Source organism: Parasteatoda tepidariorum, chromosome 10 (assembly GCF_982258835.1).
Source record: "Parasteatoda tepidariorum strain Cologne lab strain chromosome 10, Ptep-v5.0, whole genome shotgun sequence".
Classification (NCBI taxonomy): Eukaryota; Metazoa; Arthropoda; class Arachnida; order Araneae; family Theridiidae; genus Parasteatoda; species Parasteatoda tepidariorum.
In genome coordinates this window covers 80,116,868-80,144,571 of record NC_141764.1, presented here as the reverse complement: position 1 = coordinate 80,144,571, position 27,704 = coordinate 80,116,868, and the positions used below count along the sequence as shown (strand labels likewise).

Sequence of the window (27,704 nt, the reverse complement as noted above, 5' to 3'; positions counted from 1 at the left end):
TTATTAATCTACGTTTTTTTTCTTTCTTTTCTTCGTTTAACATAATTCGTGACTGCATCTAAAAAAGAGATTCGACGATTTTATTCATTTAACGGTGCAAAAATAAAAATACTTACATACAAGAGAACGAAAAAAAAAAGAAAAAGCAAAAACTCATAAAAATCATAGCAGCATCTCCGGAAATTCGAACGTAAATAATCTTTTCCAATAAATGATCTGTAGTAATAATCCTTTTCCCCCCAACACCGTATGCTCCTGATTTAAAACCCTATCTCTGCAAGTTAATTAATTCCAAATTCCTGACGAAGCTGGATTGCGGAGTTATTTGAAAACTTCCCCACCCCCACGTTTAACTCTTACCCTGTCTCTTTTAGCCCCCCCCCCTCGTTTGAGATCATCGAGCCCTATCATTGGCCAAGGCGAGAGCAACGCTATATCTTCTCTTAATTAACTCCCTGGAGAATATTTTGCAAAGATCACCCCTACCCCCCTTTTTTAAGATAGGGGGTAATACAACTATATATGATTAAAAAAAAGCATACACGCGTAATACTTTTTTTACATTTTAATAAACATTATTTTAATTTTGAGAAATATACGATATTATTTTTATGGTTGTCAACATTTGATGATATTAAACGCAGATTATAGCTCCGAACATAGTCGTTTCGTTACTTTTTTCATAAAACGTATATTTTTGTGGAGGAAAAAAAAAATCAACTATTTTATGGATCTTTTGATGTCGTGGAAATTGGCTTCAGTTTATTAGGAAACAAATTGCTTTGAAAAGATTTAAAACAATTTTAATTAAATGCAAATACAATTTTTTTATGGATTTGTGGCTGTTTAAATTATAAATGAGATTGAGAAATTTCATAATTATTTGATAAACTTCTAAAATAACAATGTTTTTTCTCACATTTAATGCGTATGAATTGATCGTTAAAACATTTTAATTAAATGTGTGAAAAAATAATGATTTGGAACTAATTAAATCAGGCAATATTCAAAGTTTTACAATTATTTAACGAGATTAAGTAATGAAGGCTTAATTTCCTTCCATGCTTTGTTTTTTGAATATAAAAATGAGTATTTAATTTCGCAAAATGAAATGGTATGAGTTTCACGATTTTTGAACAAAATTAGTCGACATGGGAAGGTTTTTTTACTAAAATCACTTGGAATTCACTACATTTTTGCAGTAATTTCATCAGCTTAAGATCGCAATCTCTTTTAACTTAAAAATTTCATTTATAAATAGATAACTATATTGATTTTTTTTTCATTTAAATAGGAGAAAATTATCCATAAAATATTTTTTAATTTACACATTTAGTTATTATATTGTTGGAAAATTATTAATGTACTGGAAATCATTTTATTTTTTGCAATATTTTATGGAAATTATTTTGTATTCGCGGTTTTGATAATTTCAAACAGAATTCGGCAAAACATCTTTTCAAATTGAGTGGGGGGAAAAAAAAAGGATTTTTATATAGAACAAATTTTAACATATCATCTTCTATTTTTAATTATTATTTTAAGAAGATTTCAATCACCGATAAAAAAACAAATAAAATTTATGTAAAACTTTGTCTTAATTTATTGGAATTAAGCACTCACTGAAGTTATTGGTAACCAATCGTGATGATGTAGTACTGCTGAATTTAGTGTTTTATATAATATTTTCTGCAACTTGAAATCGAAAGTTTTATTCCTTTTGGAGCAATGAAAAGTTCAAATTTGCGCATTTGTAACAGGAACAATATTTTGTGAAACCTGAGATAGCAATTTTCGTCTGTTTTGATGCAATTTGCATAAATGCAATTTGCAAGTTAACAAATTTTGCATGATCTGGAGTAGCGAGTTTCATTAATTTCGGAGTAATTCAGGGAAACAAATTTGTGTTACCTGACGTAGCGAGTTTCACTAGTTAGACAAGTTATTCAATGTGTTATTCAGAATAACATATTTGCATTACCTGGAGTAGCAAGGTTTGGGCGTAATTCAGAATAACAAATATGTACTACCTGGAATAGCGAATTTCATCATATTGTACCCAATTCAGAGTAACAAATTTGTACTACCCGAAATGGAGAGCTTCATCAGCTTGAGCTCAGTTCAGAGTAACATGAAGTTGAGAGTTTCTCCGATTTGGATGTAATTCAGAGAAACAAATTTGTATTGTACTACCTGGAATAGCGAATTTCATCATATTGCACCCAATTCAGAGTAATAAATTTGTACTACCCGAAATGGATAGCTTCATCAGCTTGAGCTCAGTTCAGAGTAACATGAAGTTGAGAGTTTCTCCGATTTGGATGTAATTCAGAGAAACAAATTTGTATTGTACTACCTGGAATAGCGAATTTCATCATATTGCACCCAATTCAGAGTAACAAATTTGTACTACCCGAAATAGAGAGCTTCATCAGCTTGAGCTCAGTTCAGAGTAACATGAAGTTGAGAGTTTCTCCGATTTGGATGTAATTCAGAGAAACAAATTTGTATTGTACTACCTGGAATAGCGAATTTCATCATATTGCACCCAATTCAGAGTAACAAATTTGTACTACCCGAAATAGAGAGCTTCATCAGCTTGAGCTCAGTTCAGAGTAACATGAAGTTGAGAGTTTCTCCGATTTGGATGTAATTCAGAGAAACAAATTTGTATTGTACTACCTGGAATAGCGAATTTCATCATATTGCACCCAATTCAGAGTAACAAATTTGTACTACCCGAAATAGAGAGCTTCATCAGCTTGAGCTCAGTTCAGAGTAGCATGAAGTTGAGAGTTTCTCCGTTTTGGATGTAATTCAGAGAAACAAATTTGTATTGTACTACCTGGAATAGCGAATTTCATCATATTGCACCCAATTCAGAGTAACAAATTTGTACTACCCGAAGTAGAGAGCTTCATCAGCTTGAGCTCAGTTCAGAGTAACATGAAGTTGAGAGTTTCTCCGATTTGGATGTAATTCAGAGAAACAAATTTGTATTGTACTACCTGGAATAGCGAGTTTTATCAGTTAAGAGTAATGAATTAATAAATCCATGAGTATCGAGTTTTATCGGTTTTCAGACAATTTGGAGTAAAAAATTTGCGTATTTGAAGCAGAGTGGAACAAAAGTTTTATGAGTTTGTAGGCATGTAGGAAAAAAATATTATTTTTATTAGAAATCGTATTCATTTGTAAAATTGATTTTAATGTAACATGAACAAATTTATATATGATTTATTCTGAACTCTTACCGATTCTCCCCTTTTTCAAACAATAAGTAAATAAAAAAAAAGAGTTTCTCATGAAATTTCACAGGGAAAAAAATTCTCGCAAATATGGGAATAAATAAACGTTTATTTTAGACCAAGTATGAACGCTCCAAAAGCATCGTAGAAGAATTGAATTTAACATGGAGCATTTTTGTGAGAGAAAAATTCTCTTTCTTAGAGGCTCTAATTAAAAACTCTGTTTTGACAATTTAAGCAGAAAGTTTCGTAGCCCGTATCAAGTGGAAATGAAGACTTATGATGGCATATAAAAACAAGTTTTTTCTTCCTTTAAAATAACACTTTTTTTCATTTTTATTTCTAAAGTCAAATTTCCAATTTTTAGAGGTTTTTTATGTATGGCCGGAAACATAAAAAAAATATGTTTTATTAGGACCACAAATCTATCAAGAGAAAAACTTCAACATGTGCTTCGAAAGATGGTATCTGTGTCTCTCAGAATAAACATTCACATGTGCGAGAAAAACAGTGGCTAAAGAATGCGATAGATTTTATCTATCTTCCTCTTGGTTTGTGGATTTATAAATTCCAAAGATTTTTTCAGTTTTGGTTCTACACGTAAGATATCTATCATTTTTCACTACGTTTGGTTCCTTTCAAATAGCGGAGTGTGCTGTTTGTTTTTCTTTTGCATGTGGCTTACATATTTGTTTCTACTCTTGTGCTTTAGTACCTGAGCGATTTCCTTATTTAGGGTTTAGCGGTTATAGAATAGAAAAGTTTGAGCAACTGTTTCGAAAAAGAGTGTTCAATTTTGTTGCAGTGATAAAACCTTTCGATTTTTTGTTTTTGCTGTCATATTTTCCCGCTTTATATTCTTTTGAATTAATGCTTATACAATATATTTTGAATTAATACGTAGCGTTTTTAAAAAGTGTTTAAAGGTGCTTATTTTCGATTTTTGTACTTTTTAAAGACACTAAAGGTGCTTTTTCATTGGGTGTTTTTAAAAAGTGCTTAATTTTCCCTTTTTCAAAATGAGATTTATTCTTCACTGTGTTGATTTTTGCTTCGAATTATGCAAAAAGACACAGTTCTCATTGTTCTATTCAACGTTTTCACAATTAATTCATTCCCAATCTATTTCGGCGTATTGTCAGTCCGTATCGTATGAAAACGCCATTCATTGTGCACGATTCAAAAGTTCATGATTTTTGACAACTATCAAAAACAATGGCAAAAGTTTTTTTTTTCTTTTGACATGCTGGTAAAAACAAGATAAAGCCGTTAATTGTCAAAAACTTTCCAACAATGCCTAATTACGATATTTTTTTAAAGTGCTTAAAAATATTTTTTGAGTGTTTGAAAAGTGCTTAAAAGGTGCTTATTTTTTGTTGAATAATTTGGCTATGCACCCTGTTATAGTGTTTAGCTAACGCGTGTGTTATGCATGGAGCTCTGTCATCACCCCTTTATTATATATTTTTAGTGCCTGGTAAATATTTCTGGTAAAAAAAAATCCCCATAATTCTGGATAATAAAACCAAAATATCTAAGATTTAAACCACTCATTTCTTAATTTTAAAATTTATATTGCAACTGTTTACCGAAAATTCTGGTTTTCAAAATTATATTTCTCAATTACTACACTTTTATTAAAAATTACAAAACTAAAAAGTGAATTTAACCGAATAACTAGTTTTTATGTATTTCTCTATGGTATCACGATAAAATTAACGAATTTCACTTCATTTCCCAAATTTTATCACACATTGTAACCATATTTTATTGTTAATTTTACCCAAATCATTACCTAAGCGCCCCGGTAAAAATTACCGAGCTTTTTGAGGTTAATGAAAAGATAGAAATGCGGTAAATTTTACCATACTGGTAGTTTTGACCGTACTTTTTTTATTAGTGCACATTTTAGAGTTTCAAATTAATATTTAAGCGAGAGAAAAGAGGGAAATTTTTTTTATCAAAAATTAACTAGTGACTTGTGAGAAAGGCATAAAATTTCATTATTTGAATAAAGGCAAAAATTTGTATATCTTTTAATTCAGAATTTCTTAAAAAATAATAAATATATTATTAAGTGAAATTATGTTTAGATAAACCTAAATGTGTGATTGTATGTATTTCTGTTAAATTATCTTCCATATTTGTCTTCCGTATACATGTACTTAGTCATTTGTCTTTTGTATACATGTATACAAAAATATCTGACATACATGTTTTTAAAAAGTATACACTATTATTAAAGTATATATTATATGCTAATTTAATAATTTAATTTATTATTAGTATTTTGAAAATCAATTGGCACACTATCGAACAAAGTCTTCATAGGTATTTATCGTTGAAATATATCACGAATTTCTGTCATAAGTATTTCCGTATTTCTTCATAAATATCTTCTTTATATTTGCGTTTAAAATTAACTTAACGTGCCTGTTTTTAAATGATTTACATATTTGTTTTTAATAATATCTTATGTTTTTGCATTTTATATTCAGTGTTTTAAAATTTAATATATTTTTTAGTGATAATGTAACAGATTGCTATAACTTCGTGAAAGAATGTGACCACAATGGGAACACAGTCATCTAAAAGATATTATTTTATTTTCTAGGCGCTGAATGAAATGGTTCTTTGATTTGTGATTTGAAGTGAAAAGTGTGGTTGGATGAAACGAAATGGATTTAAGGTGAAACTATAAGTATCGATTGTTAAATGAACCATGCAGCACCTTTTAGAAAGATTACGATACGAGAATTTTAAGTGCTTCTTTCTGTTGCTGATATTTTCGTATTCTCTGCAATGCGGATCGGCTCTCGACCTCAGTAAGTACTATTTTAAAAGGATTTTTATCTCTCAGTCAATTTTTATGCAACTTATTTTATCTGGAACTACAATAATATTTGGAGGAATGCATTGCTTATGGAAAGTTAAAAATCGGCAACTATTCTTTCATCCAGTCTGAGAAATTTCACTCCTTTTAACTAAATCTTTAAAAATCACCACCATCTGACATTTAAAGTTTACAGGGTGTTCAAATATATTATAAATTTCAAAAATGCATATTCCTATAACGGTAAAGTTTTCAATATTAATAACAACAGTACTTCTTGATTCCTAGATTTAGTGTAAAAATTTTTAAACAGATAGCACAGCCAAATGTTAATATCAGAAAAAAAAAATGCTTGAAATTACTGGCTTGAGAACTTCGAAATTTTTCATAAATGAAAACTAATTTATAATATTTTCGAAATGACTACGATTAGCTGTAAAGGAATTAATTCATAAGCAGAAGAATATAGCGTCACTTTAAATCCCCACTTTCATTAACACTTATGTTATATGAAAACAGAGGTTTCATAGTGGACTGATGGCAGGACACGGTTCCCAGTGGTCAAGCATCACTGTCAGCGGACAGTCTGCAGACGGGTGGCATCGGTCCTCGTTATTCTATTGTAAAGTACTTGACTTCGCTAGTATGTCACCAGGCTACCAAATCTGGTATCCATTTTTACAACGGAGAATCAAAATTGTGAGATAATGTCTTCGGATCAGCCCAACAACTCCCAGAAGAAAGAAGGCTTCAGCACCTAGCCTCATTTAGTAATCTGACGTAACAAACATACACTGCGCAGTGGATGAAAAATAAGTTCGTACTACTAAGCTGCGCAGTGGTGGTAATTAAGAAAGATGTCATTACGTTTTGGACTACTAAAGGATAAAATTTCTTGTTTATGGTAACCCGTGTAAGGCCTTCTTTTTTCTAGGAGGTATTGATCATCCCAAAATGTTTATCAGACCATTGCCAATAGCCAATAGTGTAGCTCTAGTATGATGTAAATAAAAGACTACTAGAAATGCTACAAAAAAATAGCCATAACTATGCATCAAAACGAAACAGATATGATGGAAAGAATTAACTGCGCCATCTATGGGAAATTTTTTAAATAAAAACTAGGAGTTTTGGTAGAAAAAACTTATGGTCTCTCACATGAATTTTCTATAAAACTTGTTATTTTTAACCGTTTCAAGGTTACAACATTTTAGAAACCGTCAATATAATGTAGGAGAATGGTGTATCAGCTGAAAATTAGTGGCAAAACATACTAACTGATGAACCCCAGAAAATCAATTTTAGAATTCGTGGAAAAACTGGGAAGTTGTGAAGAAATTTCCTTGATATTTAGAACCATCTTATTTGCCGAAGTGGCGTAATTAATTAATGTTCCTTAAATGCAGCTTACTACCATTCATTTCTAAATCCATACATCAGAATGTTTTTCAAAATAGATTACTTAACATGATTATTTATGAAATATTATACCTAATTTCGAAAATCTTTTAATTCTGCGTTTTAAATAAGATAAATTTAGATTCGAATGGATTTTCATAGCGTGTGGTTCAAATATTTTCAAAGAAGTTTTAGTGAGAATAAAATTGCAATGTTGTCCAAAAACTTACATTTTTGAAACAAAAAGAAATATTTGTTGTCAAACTTACAATATAAAAATGAGAAATTGAAATTGTTTCATCATTACTTTTAAACCTTTCAGAATTAAAACAAATGAGTTATTTAGAAGTCACATTTAGACAAAGAAAGATTTATTATAATACGTAGACTAATACGTTTGAAACTAATAGAATAAATTTCAAGTTATACAAAATGCTTATTTCTGATACAAAATGTGCTTCGTTCTAAAATAGCAATATGACTGCTTGAAATCAAAGCAGTTATATAATTATTTCCAAAAACTTCAGCATTGAAACAAAAGCGCTGTTAATGAGTTATATTCACATCCAAATCAATTAATAATACAAAAGAATTTGAAAGCCATAGAATTAATACTTACGAACATTTTACGTTGTTCAAAAAGTTTTATTTCTAAAGCAAAATATTAGCATATATAATGACATTCCGAGTAAGTGCAATCAAAATAATTGTATCTAATCTTCTAATTTTACGCTGTTAATAAGTCATTTTTACACCCGAATAAATTTTTATAATGCACGGGCATCAGGAATAATCGATTGTTCTTCATAAAAGCATACAGCGCTTATCCCTACTTCAGTTAATTTAATTCAGGAAAAGCTTCAAAGTTGAGCTTTAGTGACAAGAAGGCGTCTAACATTTCCTAAATCAATCCAGAAAAAAAGCGGAAGCGACATGATTTTTTTTTATTTATTTTATTTTTGGCTGACAGACTCTACTTCATTCGTGCTGTCCTTCAACAAAGGATTTCACTATGAAGCCAGTCATCTTGTTCACAACTTGAAGGAAAATCTTGTCGTTTGACATCCGCGTCTGTTTATGATCTGACGCTTTAGCCTCATCTTCTTTCTTTAGAAAAGTTTCATCGCCAAGCGTCACTTGTCTTTAAAACTGATCTAGAATATATTACAATAAATAAAAGATTTAACATGTCACTGAAGCGAAAATAAGTAATGCTTTCTTAACATGGTTTAGTGAAAAGTTTGCTGTAAGTAGAATTGATTGAACTATGTTGTATTTTAATTGAAAAATTACGAAAATATTGTCGTAGGAAATCGAAGCTGCCTTAACAATGCAGCATGGATTGAGTTTAAATATTCTATTCGAAAGCAGTCTATTTACATTCTCGATAGATTAAATGAAATATAATTTTTAAATTTTGTTCTAGTTATTTTTTTTACGGTTTTCTTAAATTCATTTATTTTAATTAAATTCTTTTTTCATTAACAAAAGAAGCTATTTTCGTATTGGAGTGATTTCCTGCGTTTTATAAGTAAGAAAAAAAGGCATATATCGTACCAAAAATAGAAAATCATCTAAATAAAATAGAAAAAAAAAATTATAATGAAAAATTTAAACTTATAAAAGATTAATGATCTGCATAGTTCAAACCTTTCTGTAAAGATAAAACTTCTAAAGAATGCTTCCTTATAGTTAAGATTCATAAAATGTATAAATTACAATTTAAAAAACGCAAATTAACAGGTTTTTAAGATAGGCGATCTCGATACTACAAGGGAGTACTATCACCGATACCAAGATAATAGCAATAAACGATTGTTAATGCTTATTTTAGTTTTTTTGTACCTTTCTTTCTATATTTGTTTTGTTCGTCGTTAAATTTGCTATAATTAAGAACAACATCTTACACCTGTAATAACCAACATTTATCTCTATAGCATTATAAGGCCCATATTTCAGAAGTGTGCCATTTCATTTAAACAATAGTGTAACAAAACCTTTAAACAAATAAATAAAAGAAGCATTACTGAACGCAATTTTCTTTAGAAAATAAAATCCCTATTTAAATTCATAAAACACCGACAAAAGAATTCGAATTGAAAAACCTATTTTTTTTCTAATTCTTTCACTTCTTTTCATTACAAAGCAATGTAATTTCATCTGATAAATAGATTCAGACATCAGGAATCAGCTAATTCCCAAAATCCCACTTAAAAAAACGATCCTCTAAAAATACCATCACGTCTTTATTTGAAATTCCAATTAAAGATTCTTACATCTCTTACCTTTTTTTAAGAAAAAAATAACGGAATTAACTTTTTCCACGAAGAAAACTCAATCGGAATGATATGTGATGCTTTAATTGAACATCCTATCCGAACATTCATTACATCCAAATGCACTTCCTAGGAATAATCCTTCCCTTACCAGTTTGACAATCAGATGAAAAGAGCGGAGAAGAGCATCCCTCAATTCTTCGCTCTACTCTGTGCTTGATTCCAATGCAACTTGGCATCCATTAGTGAAGTTAATGCACATACTCTTTCACGGGGCTGAACATATTCGACTCCCCTCTCTGCCCCCCCCCCCACACAGGGAACACGAGTTCGCCCGCCGGGGTTAATTATACAGTTTCCATTACGGCACAGAATTGAACTGAAGGGGTTTGCGCGAAGATTGTTGGTGACAATTTCCACTTCACGGAAAAGAGGGTTGTTGTCCGTCAAAGTTCTGTCATGTTGTAGATTTGCATAAGTTTGGACTTTCAGAAATTAAGAGCCATGCATTTATGACATTTCTGACCATTTTATAATATTGGAAATGAATATTTCTTGCTCGATAATATTGTGAGCATTTGCTATCTTATTAATGCAATTACCAAAGCTATTAGCGTAATTTGCGGTGGGTTTAATCAACTACTAGTTCAGTTTTATTTTGGTTGTTAGCTTCTGTTAAACGAATTATTATAGAATCTAAGTTCTTGGACAATTTAAGAGAGTTGGATTTACAATAAATGCAAATCTTCAGATTATAATTATGATGTATTAATTATAGAGTTTCCAATATGGCTCAAAATAGAACTGATGGCATTTGTGCGAAGATTGTTGGTGTGGCAATTTCCACTTCACGGAAAAGAGGGTTGTTGTCCGTCAAAGTTCTGTCATGTTGTAGATTTGCATAAGTTTGGACTTTCAGAAATTAAGAGCCATGCATTTATGACATTTCTGACCATTTTATAATATTGGAAATGAATATTTCTTGCTCCATAATATCGTGAGCATTTGCTATCTTATTAATGCAATTACCAAAGCTATTAGCGTAATTTGCGGTGGGTTTAATCAACTACTAGTTCAGTTTTATTTTGGTTGTTAGCTTCTGTTAAACGAATTATTATGGAATCTAAGTTCTTGGACAATTTAAGAGAGTTGGATTTATAATAAATGCAAATCTTCAGATTATAATTATGATGTATTAATTATAGAGTTTCCAATATGGCTCAAAATTGAACTGATGGCATTTGTGCGAAGATTGTTGGTGTGGCAATTTCCACTTCACGGAAAAGAGGGTTGTTGTCCGTGAAAGTTGTGTCATATTGTAGATTTGCAAAAGTTTGGATGTTCAGAAATTAAGAGCCATGCATTTATGACATTTCTAGCTATTTTAGAATATTGGAAATGAATATTTCTTGCTCGATAATATCGTGAGCATTTGCTATCTTATTAATGCAATTACCAAAACTATTAGCATAATTGTGGTGGGTTTAATCAACTACTAGTTCAGTTTTATTCTGGTTATTAGCTTCTGTTGAGTGAATTATTATAGAATCTAAGTTCCTGGACAATTTAAGAGAATTGGATTTATAATCAATACAGCACAGCAGATGCACATTTTGGTATAAAGTTTTAAAATAACTATTTTAAAGTTTTTCAGTGCATTAATTATAAAGTTTCCATTACGCCACAGGAACTGATGGGGTTTATGCGAAGCTTGTTTGTGATAATATCCACTTTACGTAAAAGATGGTAATTGTCCATGAATGTTCTGTCCTGTTTTAGATTCTCTTAAGTTTGGACTTTTAGAAATTGAAAACATTTTTAGCCATTTTATATTCAGTGAAATGATTTATCTTGAAAATGATTATTTCTTACTCGAAAATGTTGTAAGCATTTGCTATTTTATTAATGCCATTACCATATCTATTAGTGTAATTGAGGAGGCTTAATCGTCTAATTCAATTTTATGCTGGCTGCTAGTTTAAGTTTTGCTCAAATTATTATAGATATTCCGAACTTTAGAATATTAATAGAAATTTAGATTGATAATAACTGCAATTAAGATACAAGATCAAATTTTTCTCTAAAATTGTTATTCTAATTAAAACTCGATTATATAAATTGATGTAAGGAATTTTCCCATCTGTATCTTAAAAGATTTGTGAAGATTTGTTTTAACGTGAATTGCAAATAAAAACATTATAGTAAAATACTATTAAATATGAAATACAAAAAACTTGTTTATAATATTTTTCTGTCCTTTAACTACAAAATAAAAATCATTAAAAAAACTTCTATGCATTTTATCACAAAAGTTGTCGTAACTAATCAATAAATATGAAATTAAAATTTTTTGTTGGCTTAAATTCACAAAATAAAAAGCAACGTAGAAAGCAGAATGCAAATAACCAGGATATGTACTTCTACTTCTGTTACTACACTGCTTTTTGTTCTTTTAATCAATTAACTTTTACGAACGAAACAGGGACAACGTAATAAATTAAAAATAAACGCAGTTTGAAGTATTTTTTAGGCCTATTACACTGTTTATCGTTCCTTTAATCAATTAAGTTTTACAAACGATACAGAAACCACATAAAGGGGAAAAAATGTACGCAGTTAGGAATATTTTTATTTCGGTTTATTACGTTACCTTCAATTTATTTTATTAAATCGTTATTCCACCTATCAATTGATGTATGAAAATAATGCAATTCGATTTTTCAAATAATTTTTGAAAATCTATCTTAACATGAATTGCAACTAACAGTTTAACAGCACAATAATTAAACGACAAATATAAACGTTAAAAATTTAAGTTTTGCGTTCTACAGTAAAATGCAACAAATAATATCGAATAAAAACTAAGGCTAACAACGTTAAAGAGCACAAAAGGTATTTTTGTGCTCTCTAACGTTGTTAGCCTTAGTTTGCATTTTAGCACAAAGGTCGCCCACTTGTGTATTTAATCTCGAATAACTTAGCTTTTCTTTCCAAAAAGTTTGCTAAAACACACTTAAAAGACATTAATTCTATCGATAACATTAACGAAATAGATAAGCAACGTAATAAACACAAATAAGCATGCTTAGAATATATGCTTTTATTTCTATACTTATTGCATTGCTTTCAGTTTTGTCGATGATATTAAAACTTAAAAACTACCTCAAATTTTATTTTTCTACAATTTTTATTCAAGTTAATTTTAACTACTATATCATTTAAAGCTAGAAAATTTACAACAATCTCTTTCTTGATTTTATGGCGATTTATGTTAAAATGTTCTTCAAAATAATCACAATATCTTCAGATAATAAATCTCAAGACTTGAGATATTAATTTTTTTAAATCCTGTCGTGTTGCTCCTTATTAAAAAATATTGCTCTAAATTATGCGAAAACTCGAAATTTATTCAAGAATTTCCCATTTTTACCCAAGCCCTCCTAGGACAAAATGAGTTAAGAAAAATTAAGTAAGTTTCTCCATACGTCACGTGACCTGCATTTTTTACCCTCACTCCCTGAAGGAAAACCCTGATTTCCATATTTTGCGTTCAATATTTCTTGAAGTATGTAAAAAAAAAGTTTAATAACTGAGAAGTCTAGTGTAACGGCTGAAGGGAAAAATTTTTTACACTTAAATTTTATATTTCATTTTTCTTTTTTTCTGCGAGAAGATGTCATTCAAGATATAAAATATGGCGATAAACTTAGTTAATCTGATGCAAACTGAAAATTAATCACAATTAAAGGAATAATTTCAGGAAATTTTTAATTCATCCATTTTAAGAAAAGAAATTTTGTGTTTTCGAGTTGAAAAAAATGCAAAATTTACACTTCAGTTTTATATTTTAAAACGTCATACTAATGCTAGTAAAACTAATTGAACGTATGGTATTGAACTTAGTTAATCCAATAAAAACTATAAATTAATTAATATTTTTAAAAAATTAAATCAATTTCAGTTTAAGCGAGTTAAAAAAAACTTGGGGGTCTTTAATTTTTAAGAAATGTACAAAATTTGCAGTTTAGTTTTATATTTTAATATTTTATTTTAATGCTTGAGAAATTAATTGAGCTAAAATATGTTGATAAATTTAGTTAATCAGATGCAAATTAAATCATAATATTAAGATTATAAATAAAGTTTAGTTAATTTTAAGGAAATATATTTTGCTTTCTTTCTTATAAAAGATATGCAAAACTTATTATTCAATAACATATTTGAAAATTTTATATCCTAGTCGGCAAATTTAATTTAAGTATGGTATGCCGATAAACTTAATTCATTTCATGCAAATTTAAAATTCATAAATATTTTAAAATAATTTCTGTCAATTTTAGTTTGAGCGATTTTTTGAAAGGTCTTAATTTCAAAAGGCATTAACTAACTTCTGAACTTTACTCAATTGTTTCCCTTTTCAAAGTTTTTTTTATGCCAGTGAAATTAATTAAAAAATTATATCTTTCTAATAAATTTTTTAAAGATTTAAACTAAAAATTAATTTCAAAAAATAAATTTGAGTAATTAAAGTTTTTACAGTTGAATAATTTTAAGAAAAGAAGTTTCTGGATCTTTTCTATTGAAAGACATGTGAACTTCAGAACTGTGTTTTTCTTAACGGTCCGGCAATATTTCAACTTTACTTCCCATAAGGTAGAGTTATAATAATTAATTATAATAGTTAATAATATTGATTAATTAAGGATTAATTCTAATGATTAGTTATAATAGTTAATTATGTTGATTAATTATATTAATTAGTTATATTAGTTAAATTAATTATAAAGATTAATTATAAAAATTAGTTGAAGTTTAAAAAGGAAGCATTTTGAAATTTTTTTTTTTTCATTCATATTCAAAATTGTGTCAATAATTGATTTCAAAGATGAATAACTATTTCTGCTAGAACTTAACTGCAAATAAGTGCAAATTTAAAAAATTCTTATTTGGAAGTGAGCCGTGTTTGGAAACCAGAAAAAGACACCGCTGTTTCATGCTGTATTTCTTAACCATAAGTTATTAAAATGCTGATCGTAATATTTTTCACTTATTTCAACCTGAATTATTACAAAACAATGAAAAAAAGCACGAAAAATATATCTAATAAAAATTTTGCATCAAAGGATTAAGGATTATGTAGTCCCATCAATTCTAAATTAATCGTCAACTCATTTTATTCAGACGATTTCGAATTATTTAGTCAACCGTTAAAATGAAAAACATTCTAAATTAATCGCCAACTCGTTTTATTCCTGCAAGTTAGAATTGCATAGTCAACCGTTAAAATTAAAAAAATTCTAAATTAATCGTCAACTCGTTTTATTCGGGCAAGTTCGGATTACATAGCCAACCGTTAAAATGAAAAACGTTCTAAATTAATCGTCAATTTTTTTAGTCTCATTTCATTCGAACGAGTTGCACCATTTCCAAATAATTTTTCAACATGCCCCGTTTTCAGTAAAGACAGAGAGTGGTATGATTAATGCAGCAGACAAAGATATAATTCGCTTTGGTACATCTGCTTAATATCATAGGAAACAAATATCCTAGATGGAAAGATATTAAGGAAATATCATTTATAAACTGTGATTCAACCCCTGTATATTGTGGGAAGGAGGAATTTATCCACATGGAACCAGCTGATCCGCCCACTTCGCCCAGCAGATAAACAGCTAAACCCTAGTGTTCTCTAATGTTTCAATCCCCACCCCCCATTCCCCTGGAACAAGAATATGGTGGCACGAAAATTGTACACGTGTCTTTTATCAGAAAATATTTCATTTTTGCGTCGCAACACAATGAAAATCTCAAAAAAAATATTTTTGGAGAGAGTTTTTGGAAGCTCTTCACCATTTTTCTTTTATTCTTTCATTACTTTACTTACGGTATTAAATTTGCTTTGTATCTCAAAGAAATATCATCAAATATACGACATTAATGGTTCTATACACATCGAATAGGGATTCTACATTCATATTAATTTACAAGGCTAACCCTTTGGCGCAGAATTTTTAATGAAACATATTTTTCATTCTTTTTGTTCAAAATAAGTGAAAACATTGTGTTTATTTTAAAAACTTACGGTAATGAAATACAGCATGAAACACAGGTGTCTTTTTCTTCATGAAATGTAAAATCTTCCGAACCAGGCTCCCTTCCAAATATTTCTTTTTTTAAATTTGTACTTATTTGCTGTTAATTAGATCTAAGACAAACAGTTATTCATCATTGAAATTTCTTTTATACAATTAATTTATAATATTTAATTAATAAACAATTTGATTATAAATTTCTTTATTTTAAAATTTAGCATTTTAAAAATTTATGGTTATGAAATACAGCATGAAACACAGGTGTCTTTTTCTTCATGAAATGTAAAATCTTCCGAACCAGGTTCCCTTCCAAATATTTCTTTTTTTAAATTTGCACTTATTTGCTGTTAATTAGATCTAAGACAAACAGTTATTCATCATTGAAATTTCTTTTATACAATTAATTTATGAACAATTTGACAATAAATTTCTTTATTTTAAAATTTAGCATTTTAAAAATTTATGGTTATGAAATACAGCATGAAACACAGGTGTACTTTTCTTCATGAAATGTGAAATCTTCCGAACCAGACTCCCTTCCAAATAATACTTTTTTAGATTTGCACTTATTTGCTGTTAATTAGATCTAAGACAAACAGTTATTCATCATTGAAATTTCTTTTATACAATTAATTTATAATATTTAATTAATAAGCAATTTGATTATAAATTTCTTTATTTTAAAATTTAGCATTTTAAAAATTTATGGTTATGAAATACAGCATGAAACACAGGCGTCTTTTTCTTCATGAAATGTGAAATCTTCCGAACCAGACTCCCTTCCAAATAATACTTTTTTAGATTTGCACTTATTTGCTGTTAATTAGATCTAAGACAAACAGTTATACATCATTGAAATTTCTTTTATACAATTAATTTATAATATTTAATTAATAAACAATTTGATTATAAATTTCGTTATTTTAAAATTTAGCATTTTAAAAATTTATGGTTATGAAATACAGCATGAAACACAGGTGTCTTTTTCTTCATGAAATGTAAAATCTTCCGAACCAGGTTCCCTTCCAAATATTTCTTTTTTTAAATTTGCACTTATTTGCTGTTAATTAGATCTAAGACAAACAGCTATACATCATTGAAATTTCTTTTATACAATTAATTTATAATATTTAATTAATAAACAATTTGATTATAAATTTCGTTATTTTAAAATTTAGCATTTTAAAAATTTATGGTTATGAAATACAGCATGAAACACAGGTGTCTTTTTCTTCATGAAATGTAAAATCTTCCGAACCAGGTTCCCTTCCAAATATTTCTTTTTTTAAATTTGCACTTATTTGCTGTTAATTAGATCTAAGACAAACAGTTATTCATCATTGAAATTTCTTTTATACAATTAATTTATGAACAATTTGACAATAAATTTCTTTATTTTAAAATTTAGCATTTTAAAAATTTATGGTTATGAAATACAGCATGAAACACAGGTGTACTTTTCTTCATGAAATGTAAAATCTTCCGAACCAGACTCCCTTCCAAATAATACTTTTTTAGATTTGCACTTATTTGCTGTTAATTAGATCTAAGACAAACAGTTATACATCATTGAAATTTCTTTTATACAATTAATTTATAATATTTAATTAATAAGCAATTTGATTATAAATTTCTTTATTTTAAAATTTAGCATTTTAAAAATTTATGGTTATGAAATACAGCATGAAACACAGGTGTCTTTTTCTTCATGAAATGTAAAATCTTCCGAACCAGGCTCCCTTCCAAATATTTCTTTTTTTTAATTTGCACTTATTTGCTGTTAATTAGATCTAAGACAAACAGTTATTCATTATTGAAATTTCTTTTATACAATTAATTTATGAACAATTTGACAATAAATGTCTATATTTTAAAATTTAGCATTTTAAAAACTTATGGTTATGAAATACAGCATGAAACACAGGTGTACTTTTCTTCATGAAATGTGAAATCTTCCGAACCAGACTCCCTTCCAAATAATACTTTTTTAGATTTGCACTTATTTGCTGTTAATTAGATCTAAGGCAAACAGTTATTCATCATTGAAATTTCTTTTATACAATAATTTATAATATATAATTAATAAACAATTTGACTATAAATTTCTTTATTTTAAAATCTTATTACAATGTCTCACATAAGTCATGTTTATCCATCTTTATTTGTAATAGGATAATTGAGCAGATTAGCATTGTCATCAAGAAATTATTATAATTATTTTATAAATAACAATGCGTTAATTCATAAAACGTATAAAAAATAACACTTTAATTTCGGAAACAATAATATGTTACGATACTCAGCAAAAAAAAAAAAAAAAAAAAAAAAAAGAAAGAAGTAAAACAAATAGTATAACTGTAAACAAAAGAAAACCCCTAACAAATATCTTGACCGTAAATTTATTTATTTCATAACTTCATTATATACCTTTCCCATAAATATCTTTCTATCCGACTTAAATCTTATTTATTTGTGATGGGTCAAATTAAAAGAGCCAACAAATGCCAAAATGTGTATTATAAATGCGCCAAAAGATCTTCTGGCAATATTTGGCTTGTTCTTTTTTCACCTGTAATGACTTAAGTGTACGGTTTTGCTATTAGCAAAAGCCTAGTGGTCTTTATCGTAAAAAAAAGTGTCTTTATGAGTAGCTGAATAGAGGATGGACATGGCAGAAAGTGACTTCACAAAAACCTTCCTAAAAGCTTTTGCCAATTAACGTCGCCAGTAAGTTAACAAGTCCATCCATCACTTTATGTTGTTGATTGAAGACTATATTCTCTCCTCGCCATACTTGTGTTTTCGCATCCTAATAACGAACTCTTGAAGCACAAATTTAACAACGGAGGAGCGGATATTTGAAAGGACTTATAACGAAATAACGAAATGTGTTTATGTATTTTTCTCCTCATTATTTTATAATACTTACTCAGCGATTGCGTTAAATGAATATACCTTTGTTACCATAACGAAAATGTACTTCGTATGCTTAATTGGTGATAACGATTTAAAAAAAAATAAAGAAATGCCTTAGCTAATATGTTTACTTGTCAAAATTTGTAATTGATTTATTTATTGCCGAATTCGCTTTTTTGCGTAAATATTTGTTTACTTTTTGAAGCAATTAACCCTTTTGAAACTCATTGGGAAATATAATTTAGAATCCTGGAATAAAATGTTCGACATTTTTTTTTCAATGCCTGCCTGAGGAATGGCCTACGTCACAAGTACAGAGAATGAACATCCATGCCTTGCTCGTGATTCGAACCCAGATTTGATGCAAGACCAGTTCTATAACCACTACACCGGCCGGTCGGCAAGGCTGATGTTTAAAGGGGAAAGTAAAGCTCTAAAAATAGGACACATTAATAACTTTTCATTTAGGAAATCCATTTTTGCGTATTAAATTGTAAAATCGTTGATTCGAGGGTCTAAACTGAAATATATACTGATCAATTACTGCAGGAAATATTTTAAGGTGCAAAATCAGACACAAAAACGTATTTTCGCTGAATAAAAAAACATTTTTCTTTGACATATTCAGAATTTTGACCCCCCAAAGACAAATTTTGAAGCTAAAAGTATAGTCTACATATAATAATTAGAGTATTCAAAGTTGGCCCATTCAATTGTATGATTGAATCTCAGTACGTGACAATTGAGATCATCTCATCAAAAGTTGTTAAGGTATTTTGTTTTTACTTTTGGGAACCAAGACGTGTTGCGTATCAAAGTACACAGCTCATATTTTAGAATGCATATTTTTCCTTAGAAAATCTGTATTTTGAAACAGTTGTATTAATGTTATTATGAACAAAAGTATCATAATAACATCAATATTCATAAGGCAAACTTTAATTTTCCAAATCAGTCCGCGTGTTACCATCATACATTTTTCTAAAAACTAACCTATTTATTTAACTTCTAGAAAAAAATTGTTTTTTTTTTCAGTTAGGACGCAATTATCTTTGTTATTATCTTTGTTATTATTTGACTTAAAAATTTGTCATTTCATAAAAAAATCATATTTTATGGTCTATAGCGTATCTATACAATACTTTATAATTAATTTTTCAACATTTCAACAAAGCTTCAACATTTCTAAAACTCAAATTTTTATTTTTATAAATTATTAAAATGGTATTTATTTATTTTTATACATCGCTAATGTTATATTAATTGATTTATAAAAGTAAATCATTAATAATGTTTTGGTTTAATTTTATGACTCGAAACATTTGAAATAATATTCCTTTAAGCAGTGAATATTCTATCTCAACTCATATTTTTAATATGCAGTAACTTTGATAATGCTTTTATTAAACTTTGATAATGCTTTTTTTAAAAATAAAAAAAGTACTGAACCAAACAGTGGATGAAATTATAAAGTCTCCAGTTAAGTGACATTTATCTTTTGTATTATTCGGCTCAAAAACTTGTCTAGTCATCAAAAAACATATTTAAGAACCTATCAAAGTGGCACAGATTTATGGTAAAAATGATTCAATTTTTAGTTAATAAATGTAATTTTTTAAAAGAAATTTGTGCCTTCGATTTAAAGTTATAGAAATAAATGTGTCTTTATTAAAATTGCATTACTTGTAGATCATTTCATCTGATACTTTACCTTATCATAAAAAAATTATTGATGTGTTCAGCTATAAAATTTAATTTTATGAAAAGCACTATCTCATATGAAAACCTCCCAGCCTGTTACTTGATCATAACATCGCCGGCAATCTTTTTCACCAAACACTATCAATAAAAATCTCACAGTTTTCGATACAGCCTTTTTACTGTAAACGGCAAGAATCGAAGGTTATGCCACCCCCTTAGCATTCAGATATCGATCTGCAGTGATAAGTGACCATATTCAGGTACTTAACCAAATGACCAGTCTTGATGGGTGATAGATCAAAAAACACAAAACGGAAAATTGCGAGTATGTGTCCGGAAAAAAAAATGTCATCAGTGCGTAGAATAGGGTTTTTTCCTACGAGTGGGTGTGTCCAGTACCGGACAAAGCGCACATTAAGGGGATTGACCAGGATCGAGTACTATCATTTTCAGCGCGTCCACTTCCACATTTTTGACAAACACACTGTCAAGGAAGCTTCTATGGTCAAGATCTATGACTGTCTACTTGGAGAGTTTCTGATCCCTACGCAATAGGGGGAGTTTGTTGAACCGGGTGGAAAAGGGGGTGCCTAAAAATAGGGGTGGCGAGTGTGTTATGGATGTGTGGGATTGAAAACGCATTATATTCTCTCGGACGCTGGTCAACAAGGGGATGCTATAGGCACCAATCTCGATTTTTGTGAATGATAGTCAACATAACGGTTCTCTACAGCTATGTTTTAGGGATGTAGCAGGAAGTGTTTTTCTTCCTGTTTTATTTATTCCATCGTATTTTATAGGAATATTAGTTTTTTCCACCATTTTTCAAGTATTTCTATTCATGATGTCGTTTCCTGATATTATTGGCTGTTTTGTAACCTTCTTTGACGCCAGAATATATATTCTTAATAACTTTTCGGATTTCGTTGCTGTTTGGTCATTTATTTCACGTCTGGCGCCCTCTATTCTGTTAATGAAAATTACTCAAAATTTCAAATTAATCTTTCTAAAACCTATGGTTTCTTTTTTAAATTTTATTAAGAAAAAGCGGTTATGATTTACTTTTTTATTTAGAGGCTTTAAAATTGTTTAAACATTACAATTCAATATCTTTTTATATCATTATTAAAAAAAAAAATTACAGATAATTACGACCACATGTTGACCTAACGTGACATGAACGTCACACGAATTGCGAGAATTCTTCTTATTTGAAAAAGGACTGCTTTCGCATCAAGCAAAGGTTTTTTATTGTTTTCAGAAATAAGGGGTAGATAACAGAAGAAAATATTCATAAAGTAAAAATAATAAACGCTATTTTAATGTGAGTTTTTTGCGTCACGGCACATAAACAAATTTCTGCGTTAATGGCTTACAAAAAATATTTTTTAACGGAATAATCTTTGGATAACGCTTTTTATAATTGCGTACGGAAATTTTTCTATTCTTGCAAAGAGTAAAAATGGTGAAATGTTCCAAAAGTGAAATTAACATTAAGACATTTAAAATTTCGAGAGTTTTCTGGACTCTGCCTTTGTAAATGAATTTTTATCATTGCTGTTCCAATTAATTTTGGGGTACAAAATTCTGAATTCATCAAAAAAAAAGAAGAAAAAAATATGTGCTTTTTCTAAGAAAATGTATTTCCTTGTCTGATTCAAGTTGTACTCTGATGTTCTGTACTAATTAATTAACATGCTTACAATCTACCGTTTTAACCATTAATATTGCATCTTGGCACTTGAGTATTAAATTATTATTAAATTGTTAAGAAAGTTCTGCATCACTTGCGAAAATTTCAACTTTAATGAATTTTCATTTTTTGTTATTGTTTTTTATTGTTCTTAACTTGTGTAAACTTGCATCAATTAGCTCTATATACCTTTGAATAAAACTGAACTTCGGGGTTTAATTCGTTATTGCTGTAAACGAGATATTTCAGCAAAGGATGCTGAAAGAGTGTTGTAGAAAAAAGTTATTCAAAGTTATCACTGAAACAGTTATCACTTTGAAAGTCTAATTATAAGATAAAGATTACGCAGAGAGATCTTTTGCACACTTTTCAAGGTTGTGATTATTAAAATAATTTTTCGATTACAAATGGGAGTAAACTAAGCTTTAGTGATGAACATCTAATACCATATTATATATAATTTCTTGCATACATGTACTTCTCCTAAAGCAATAAAATACTGTAAACAGCAAAATAAATTGTAATATTACCAATTCTATATTATTTTTAGGCATACATTAAATACCTAAAACAAATATGGGCGTATTTCAATTCTACAGTTTCATACTATTGTAAATATATTGCAACTGAAAAAACTAGTGAGCGAAAATGAAATATTCCCAATTTCATTTCAAATGAGAGCAAAACAAATAACGAAATTGCGTTTTATAATTTAACGTAAAGGATTATACATTTTATACCAAGCTTGTTTCAAATTTAGATATCAAAATGTAACTCTCGAAATTTTGTTTAAACTTCACTTCGCACGGAAACGTTCGCTAAATTTAATATAGGCGAAAAACAGCACTCCTGTCCAAAACGTTCTAAATTACTGTCTGTTGAAGTTTATTAAAAAGGATATATATTACATTATCCAGCTCTGCCAGGAATTTATATCCTACCCTGCATTTAAAACATGCCCTCGGGTTTTTTTCCCCTACTCCTCACCACTGGGGGAAAATAAATAAAACAAAAAGAAAACCAACTCAATATCAAACAAACCAAAAAAAAAAAGGGTACCTTTAAGTCTGAGGGATATCTAGCATATGGACGCAAGGTACCGTTCCAGACAGCGAAGATGAGGAGCTAATCTTGTTAGCATTGATGCTAGGAGATTAGATCCCATGGAAGAAGACGCGGAGGGATGAGAAGTGAAGTGAAGTGGGGGAAGCCCCTTTTTCGCCAAATCCAATCAATTGGATCACACTTTTCTTTTGCTCTCATAGCAGCTTTTTACTTCTTCGTCTCAGTGAGAATGGGCACTATTTACCGTGGGCAGGATTTTCGGTGCAGGATGATAGGGGTAAGGTGGAGAGTGTAACATCGTAATTCTTCCGTCACAATTATGAGTGAAGTGTATGGTGGGTTACTCATTCATTAAACGTGTGACTCTGAGTGGCACTATAGAGCTGTAAGCGGGATTCGGTGAACAATAGTAGTCGGAAATATAGTGGTAGAAGCTAATTGAAGTGAATCGTTCGTTTCGATTATTGAATTACTTTTGCTAGAGTGAGCAGATGGCTAGTCGCAACAACCTGTGTAGTCCATTGTTGTGAATGTTTTATGACATATTATCGTAATAAATTTATTACAGTAATTTTCCCCCCTTCTTTTTACTGAATCAGATCACAACTGTTGAACTTTTTAGTTGATGAAAATGTAATTTTGTTCGATACTTTTAATTTAGATAAACTGAATACATATTTGCTACAATGAGTACATAACGAAATTTTTAAATAGGGAAAGATTCGTTTAAACTTGGAACTACACACCTGGGAAAGACTTTAGGCTCATTACAACATGAGGAATTGTGGTATTGTTTTGAATTATAATATCGTTCAAATTTTCAGCATCCTTAATATGATGTTATGTTGAACCATATTATCGTTCTTCTAAAATCTGATGGCTGAATACTATGATTCTATTTGAAGTTTGAATGTAAAAGTGGTTCAATTTAACATTTTAGTGAAATTTTTGAAAATTTGCTCTGTTTTATTGTTCATGGTATTGATATTATGTTTCAATAGTTAAACGATCTTTTTAGTACATTGTGTTATTTGCTCTGAAATATTTAATTGTAAAAACTTGTTGCCCCATTTTACAAATTTTCAAAAAAGCTTTCCTGAAAAAACTTTTTTTTTGTATTCATACAAAATTTATCCCAATTTACGTCGTTATATTGAATAGAAATTGAACAAAATGGTTGGGTTTATTAAAAATTTCTTTAATATTCAAGTTAGTTATTTCGCAGTTATAGATTTATCGAATGTGAGTAAAGCTTATAATAATTATCTGTAAGCGCTAGTAACTCCTTTTTTTTCAGGAAAGCTTAATCTTTCTCAAGTAAATTGTAAAAAAATTTTAGTGTAATAGTTATCACCATTTTTGATGGAGAGGTTAACCATAATTTTTATTGTGCATGCAGTCTCATTTATTTACTTTTTCCTGTTATAGTTTTATTTTTTATTTATTCATTTTTTGCTTCTTTGTTACGCATATAACGCTGATAACGCATATTTTCATGCGTATTAAAATCAATTGATAGATTCCAGGAAAAACGTTTCGTTTGAAAAACAAGCAAATTTATAGCAATATATAGCTAATTCCCTTAAACAATTTTTTGTTTGTTGTTTTGCTTTGCTGTTTTTAGTTAAAAATATACAATTTTGTACATAAAAATAAATTTAGTTTGGCCAAAAATTGTGGTAGCTATGCATTAAAATTTTTTTAAAGTGTGCTTAAAGCCTTGAATACTGGTAAAAAGTTCTTTAGACCAGTCCATAGTAATGGTTTTTTTTATTTTTTTTATTTCCAATGCAGCAGGAGATACAGACATTATCCTAACGCCGTACAGAGATCAAAAGAAAAGAAAGATACAAATACAGAAAGAGAAAGATGAAATATACGAAATACAAAAACAAAAGCAAAACATCAAACACAAAAACTAAATCAAGAATTTAATGGGTTTTTTTTTAATAAGAAATTATTTTTAAATTATTGAAATATTTGAGCTTTAAGAGATTATTTTTATACGTAAATAAGAATTTATTTTTCATTAAGAACCATATGATCTTTCCTAGAACGTTTAAAAAATAATATTTAATAGTCTGACACACTCTACGCCATCTCGTAATCAAGCCTTATACTAAAGATACTTGGGTACTAAGATTTTCCTTAATTATCTTGATAGTTAAAATTCCTAATTATTTTATCCCTTTAAGATTTTTAAAACTCAACAACGTCATATCTCCTTCCTTCATTATAAATTATAATTAGATACTTCATAATTTTGCATATTTTAAAAATTTCTTAATCACACTCACCATTTTTACAAATTTTAATATTAAACTCTGAACATATTTAAAAAGTTATTAAAATCTTTATAATTTGTTTCCTATTTTATAAAGACGTAGATATGCAGTGTTCAATATCTTATTTATTACTTTACCATTACGGAAGTCGATATTAAATATGAATTAGGCTTATCATAAGCCTTCTGACACATAACTGGAATCAACGCTTGCCAACATCTAGGGGATAATTTATCACGACGAGTAAGGAATGATTAATAGTATTTTGTAGCTGATAACAGTACTCTAGGGCCTAAAATCAATGTTTTATTCCAAGTACGGTACATGGAATGTTTTTTAATCAACAAACTAGATTAAATAGATATTTTAAACATTTCAAACATGGTTAACGTGGCGTTCTAATTAAGATTGAAACAAATTGTTTTTGTACATGATATATTAATCTTTTGAAATATATATTAGAATAATTTTTAATCTCTGTCTTTTCAAAATAATATATATATATATATATATATATATATATATATATATATATATATATATATATATATATATATATATATATATATATATATATATATATATATATATATATATATATATATATATATATATATATATATATATATATATATATATATAATTTTTATAGTATATTAGAAAAAATCCTAAAATTTTACGATAAAAAGTAACGGCACACTGCATATTCAATAATTGCCGTAAACATTTATGACAGAAAAAATATAAATGTAAAAACTGTGTATTGTCACCAGGTTTTAAACCTGGAGAACGTATTTCACAAGCTATTACACTAACCCCTATACCATACCGTCAAATAATGTAGATGGTTTCAAAATCTGATAATGTTAATATAAGCACATATTTTCTTAACCAGTTTTGAGCTTATAAAACTGCTTATAATGTCATTGTGGATGAGTAGGAACTACGTTGACCTACTTATGTCATTAATCTAAATTAACTTTTTCCGTATAATTTACTGTGAAGGTTTAATAGTATTGTGGAGATTACATTTTATAGGAATATTTAACTTATAGGTCAATTAATTTTTTTTACATTGTGATACACATAGTATGTTATTCTTAATTAGTACCTCTGAAATTTGTTTCAAAGATTTTTATTTATATTTACAATGTTTAATTAGATTGATTAGCTAAAATCGATGGCAACATACAGTTTAATAAATGATTTAACAAAAACTTGTTGCGGGATAATTTTGGATACAAATTCTTAGAATAAAAAGCCAAAAAAGGATAATTTAAATTTTTTTTATCCAAACATAAAATCGAAAATGAAATGTATAAATAAAGTACTTAAATGTAAAAAATAAATACTAATTTAAAGCTATTGTTCGCCTCAAAGATGGGGTTTTTTCGTCAGTTAAAAATACAACTGTTATCATAATATTTATTTATTTATAATTTTAAACTGTTCAATTTAAAGCTTAACAGTAATTTTACAAACTTCATATACTAAATTTAAAAAATTTGTTAGAACTCCAGTTTAAGTAAATTCATATTTTTAACTTTCTTTATATTTTAGAAAAAATAACCCTGTTTGGTTTGTTTTATTTCAAATCTAATCTCGGGGTACAATTCTGATCCAATTTTGCTTGTCTTATAATATCTTATTCTTATAATCTTTCCTTCTATTAGAATGGAGGAAATATTCCTTGTTATTCCTATCAGAATAGCTCTTTTATTTTGTGGTACAGTATGTAATTTTCGTTTAATATCCCCTGTCTGTGTTCGATTTTCCGACCACGCAAAACTTAGGGATCCGTCACGGAAGTTGCCCATCAATTGATCGGTAAGGCACTTCCAACAATTTGTAGTTACAATATGGTATATCATCTTTTTCGTTATAACACCTGTTTTTACATTGTATTTACCTAAGAACATATTTTAAAACTTCCCTTAAAAAGTGTGGTTTAAAAGTTTAGTTTGATTTTTGACGAATGATGTGTAGCTGTTTTTTATATCGATAAGGAAAGCGTGTTACAGGGTTTTTGTAGACCAGGGTACCATTTTTTTGAATGCTCTTAGGAGAAATATACGAGAAAATCGGTAGAAGGAGAAAAGAGCACCAGGAGGAGATTCAACAATAGTATTTCACCACACCAATTTCAAAATTCAGGTCCCTCGGAGGACTTAAAATGATGTTATTGTCACAGAATTTC

At 28.7% G+C, this 27,704-nt stretch overlaps 1 protein-coding gene across 4 annotated transcripts in view; it reads left to right on the top strand.

Moving 5' to 3' along the window:
• The window catches only part of Ddr (discoidin domain-containing receptor 2), a 636,659-nt gene that overhangs the window by 362,230 nt on the left and 246,725 nt on the right, over positions 1 to 27,704 (top strand). For all 4 annotated transcript variants that reach the window (XM_071184184.2, XM_043046729.3, XM_043046731.3 and 1 more), the window contains one exon: positions 5,863 to 6,073. In XM_071184184.2, the coding sequence (XP_071040285.2) occupies positions 5,971 to 6,073 (103 nt within the window). In that variant the 5' untranslated portion in view covers positions 5,863 to 5,970. The remainder of the gene's footprint in view (positions 1 to 5,862; positions 6,074 to 27,704) is intronic.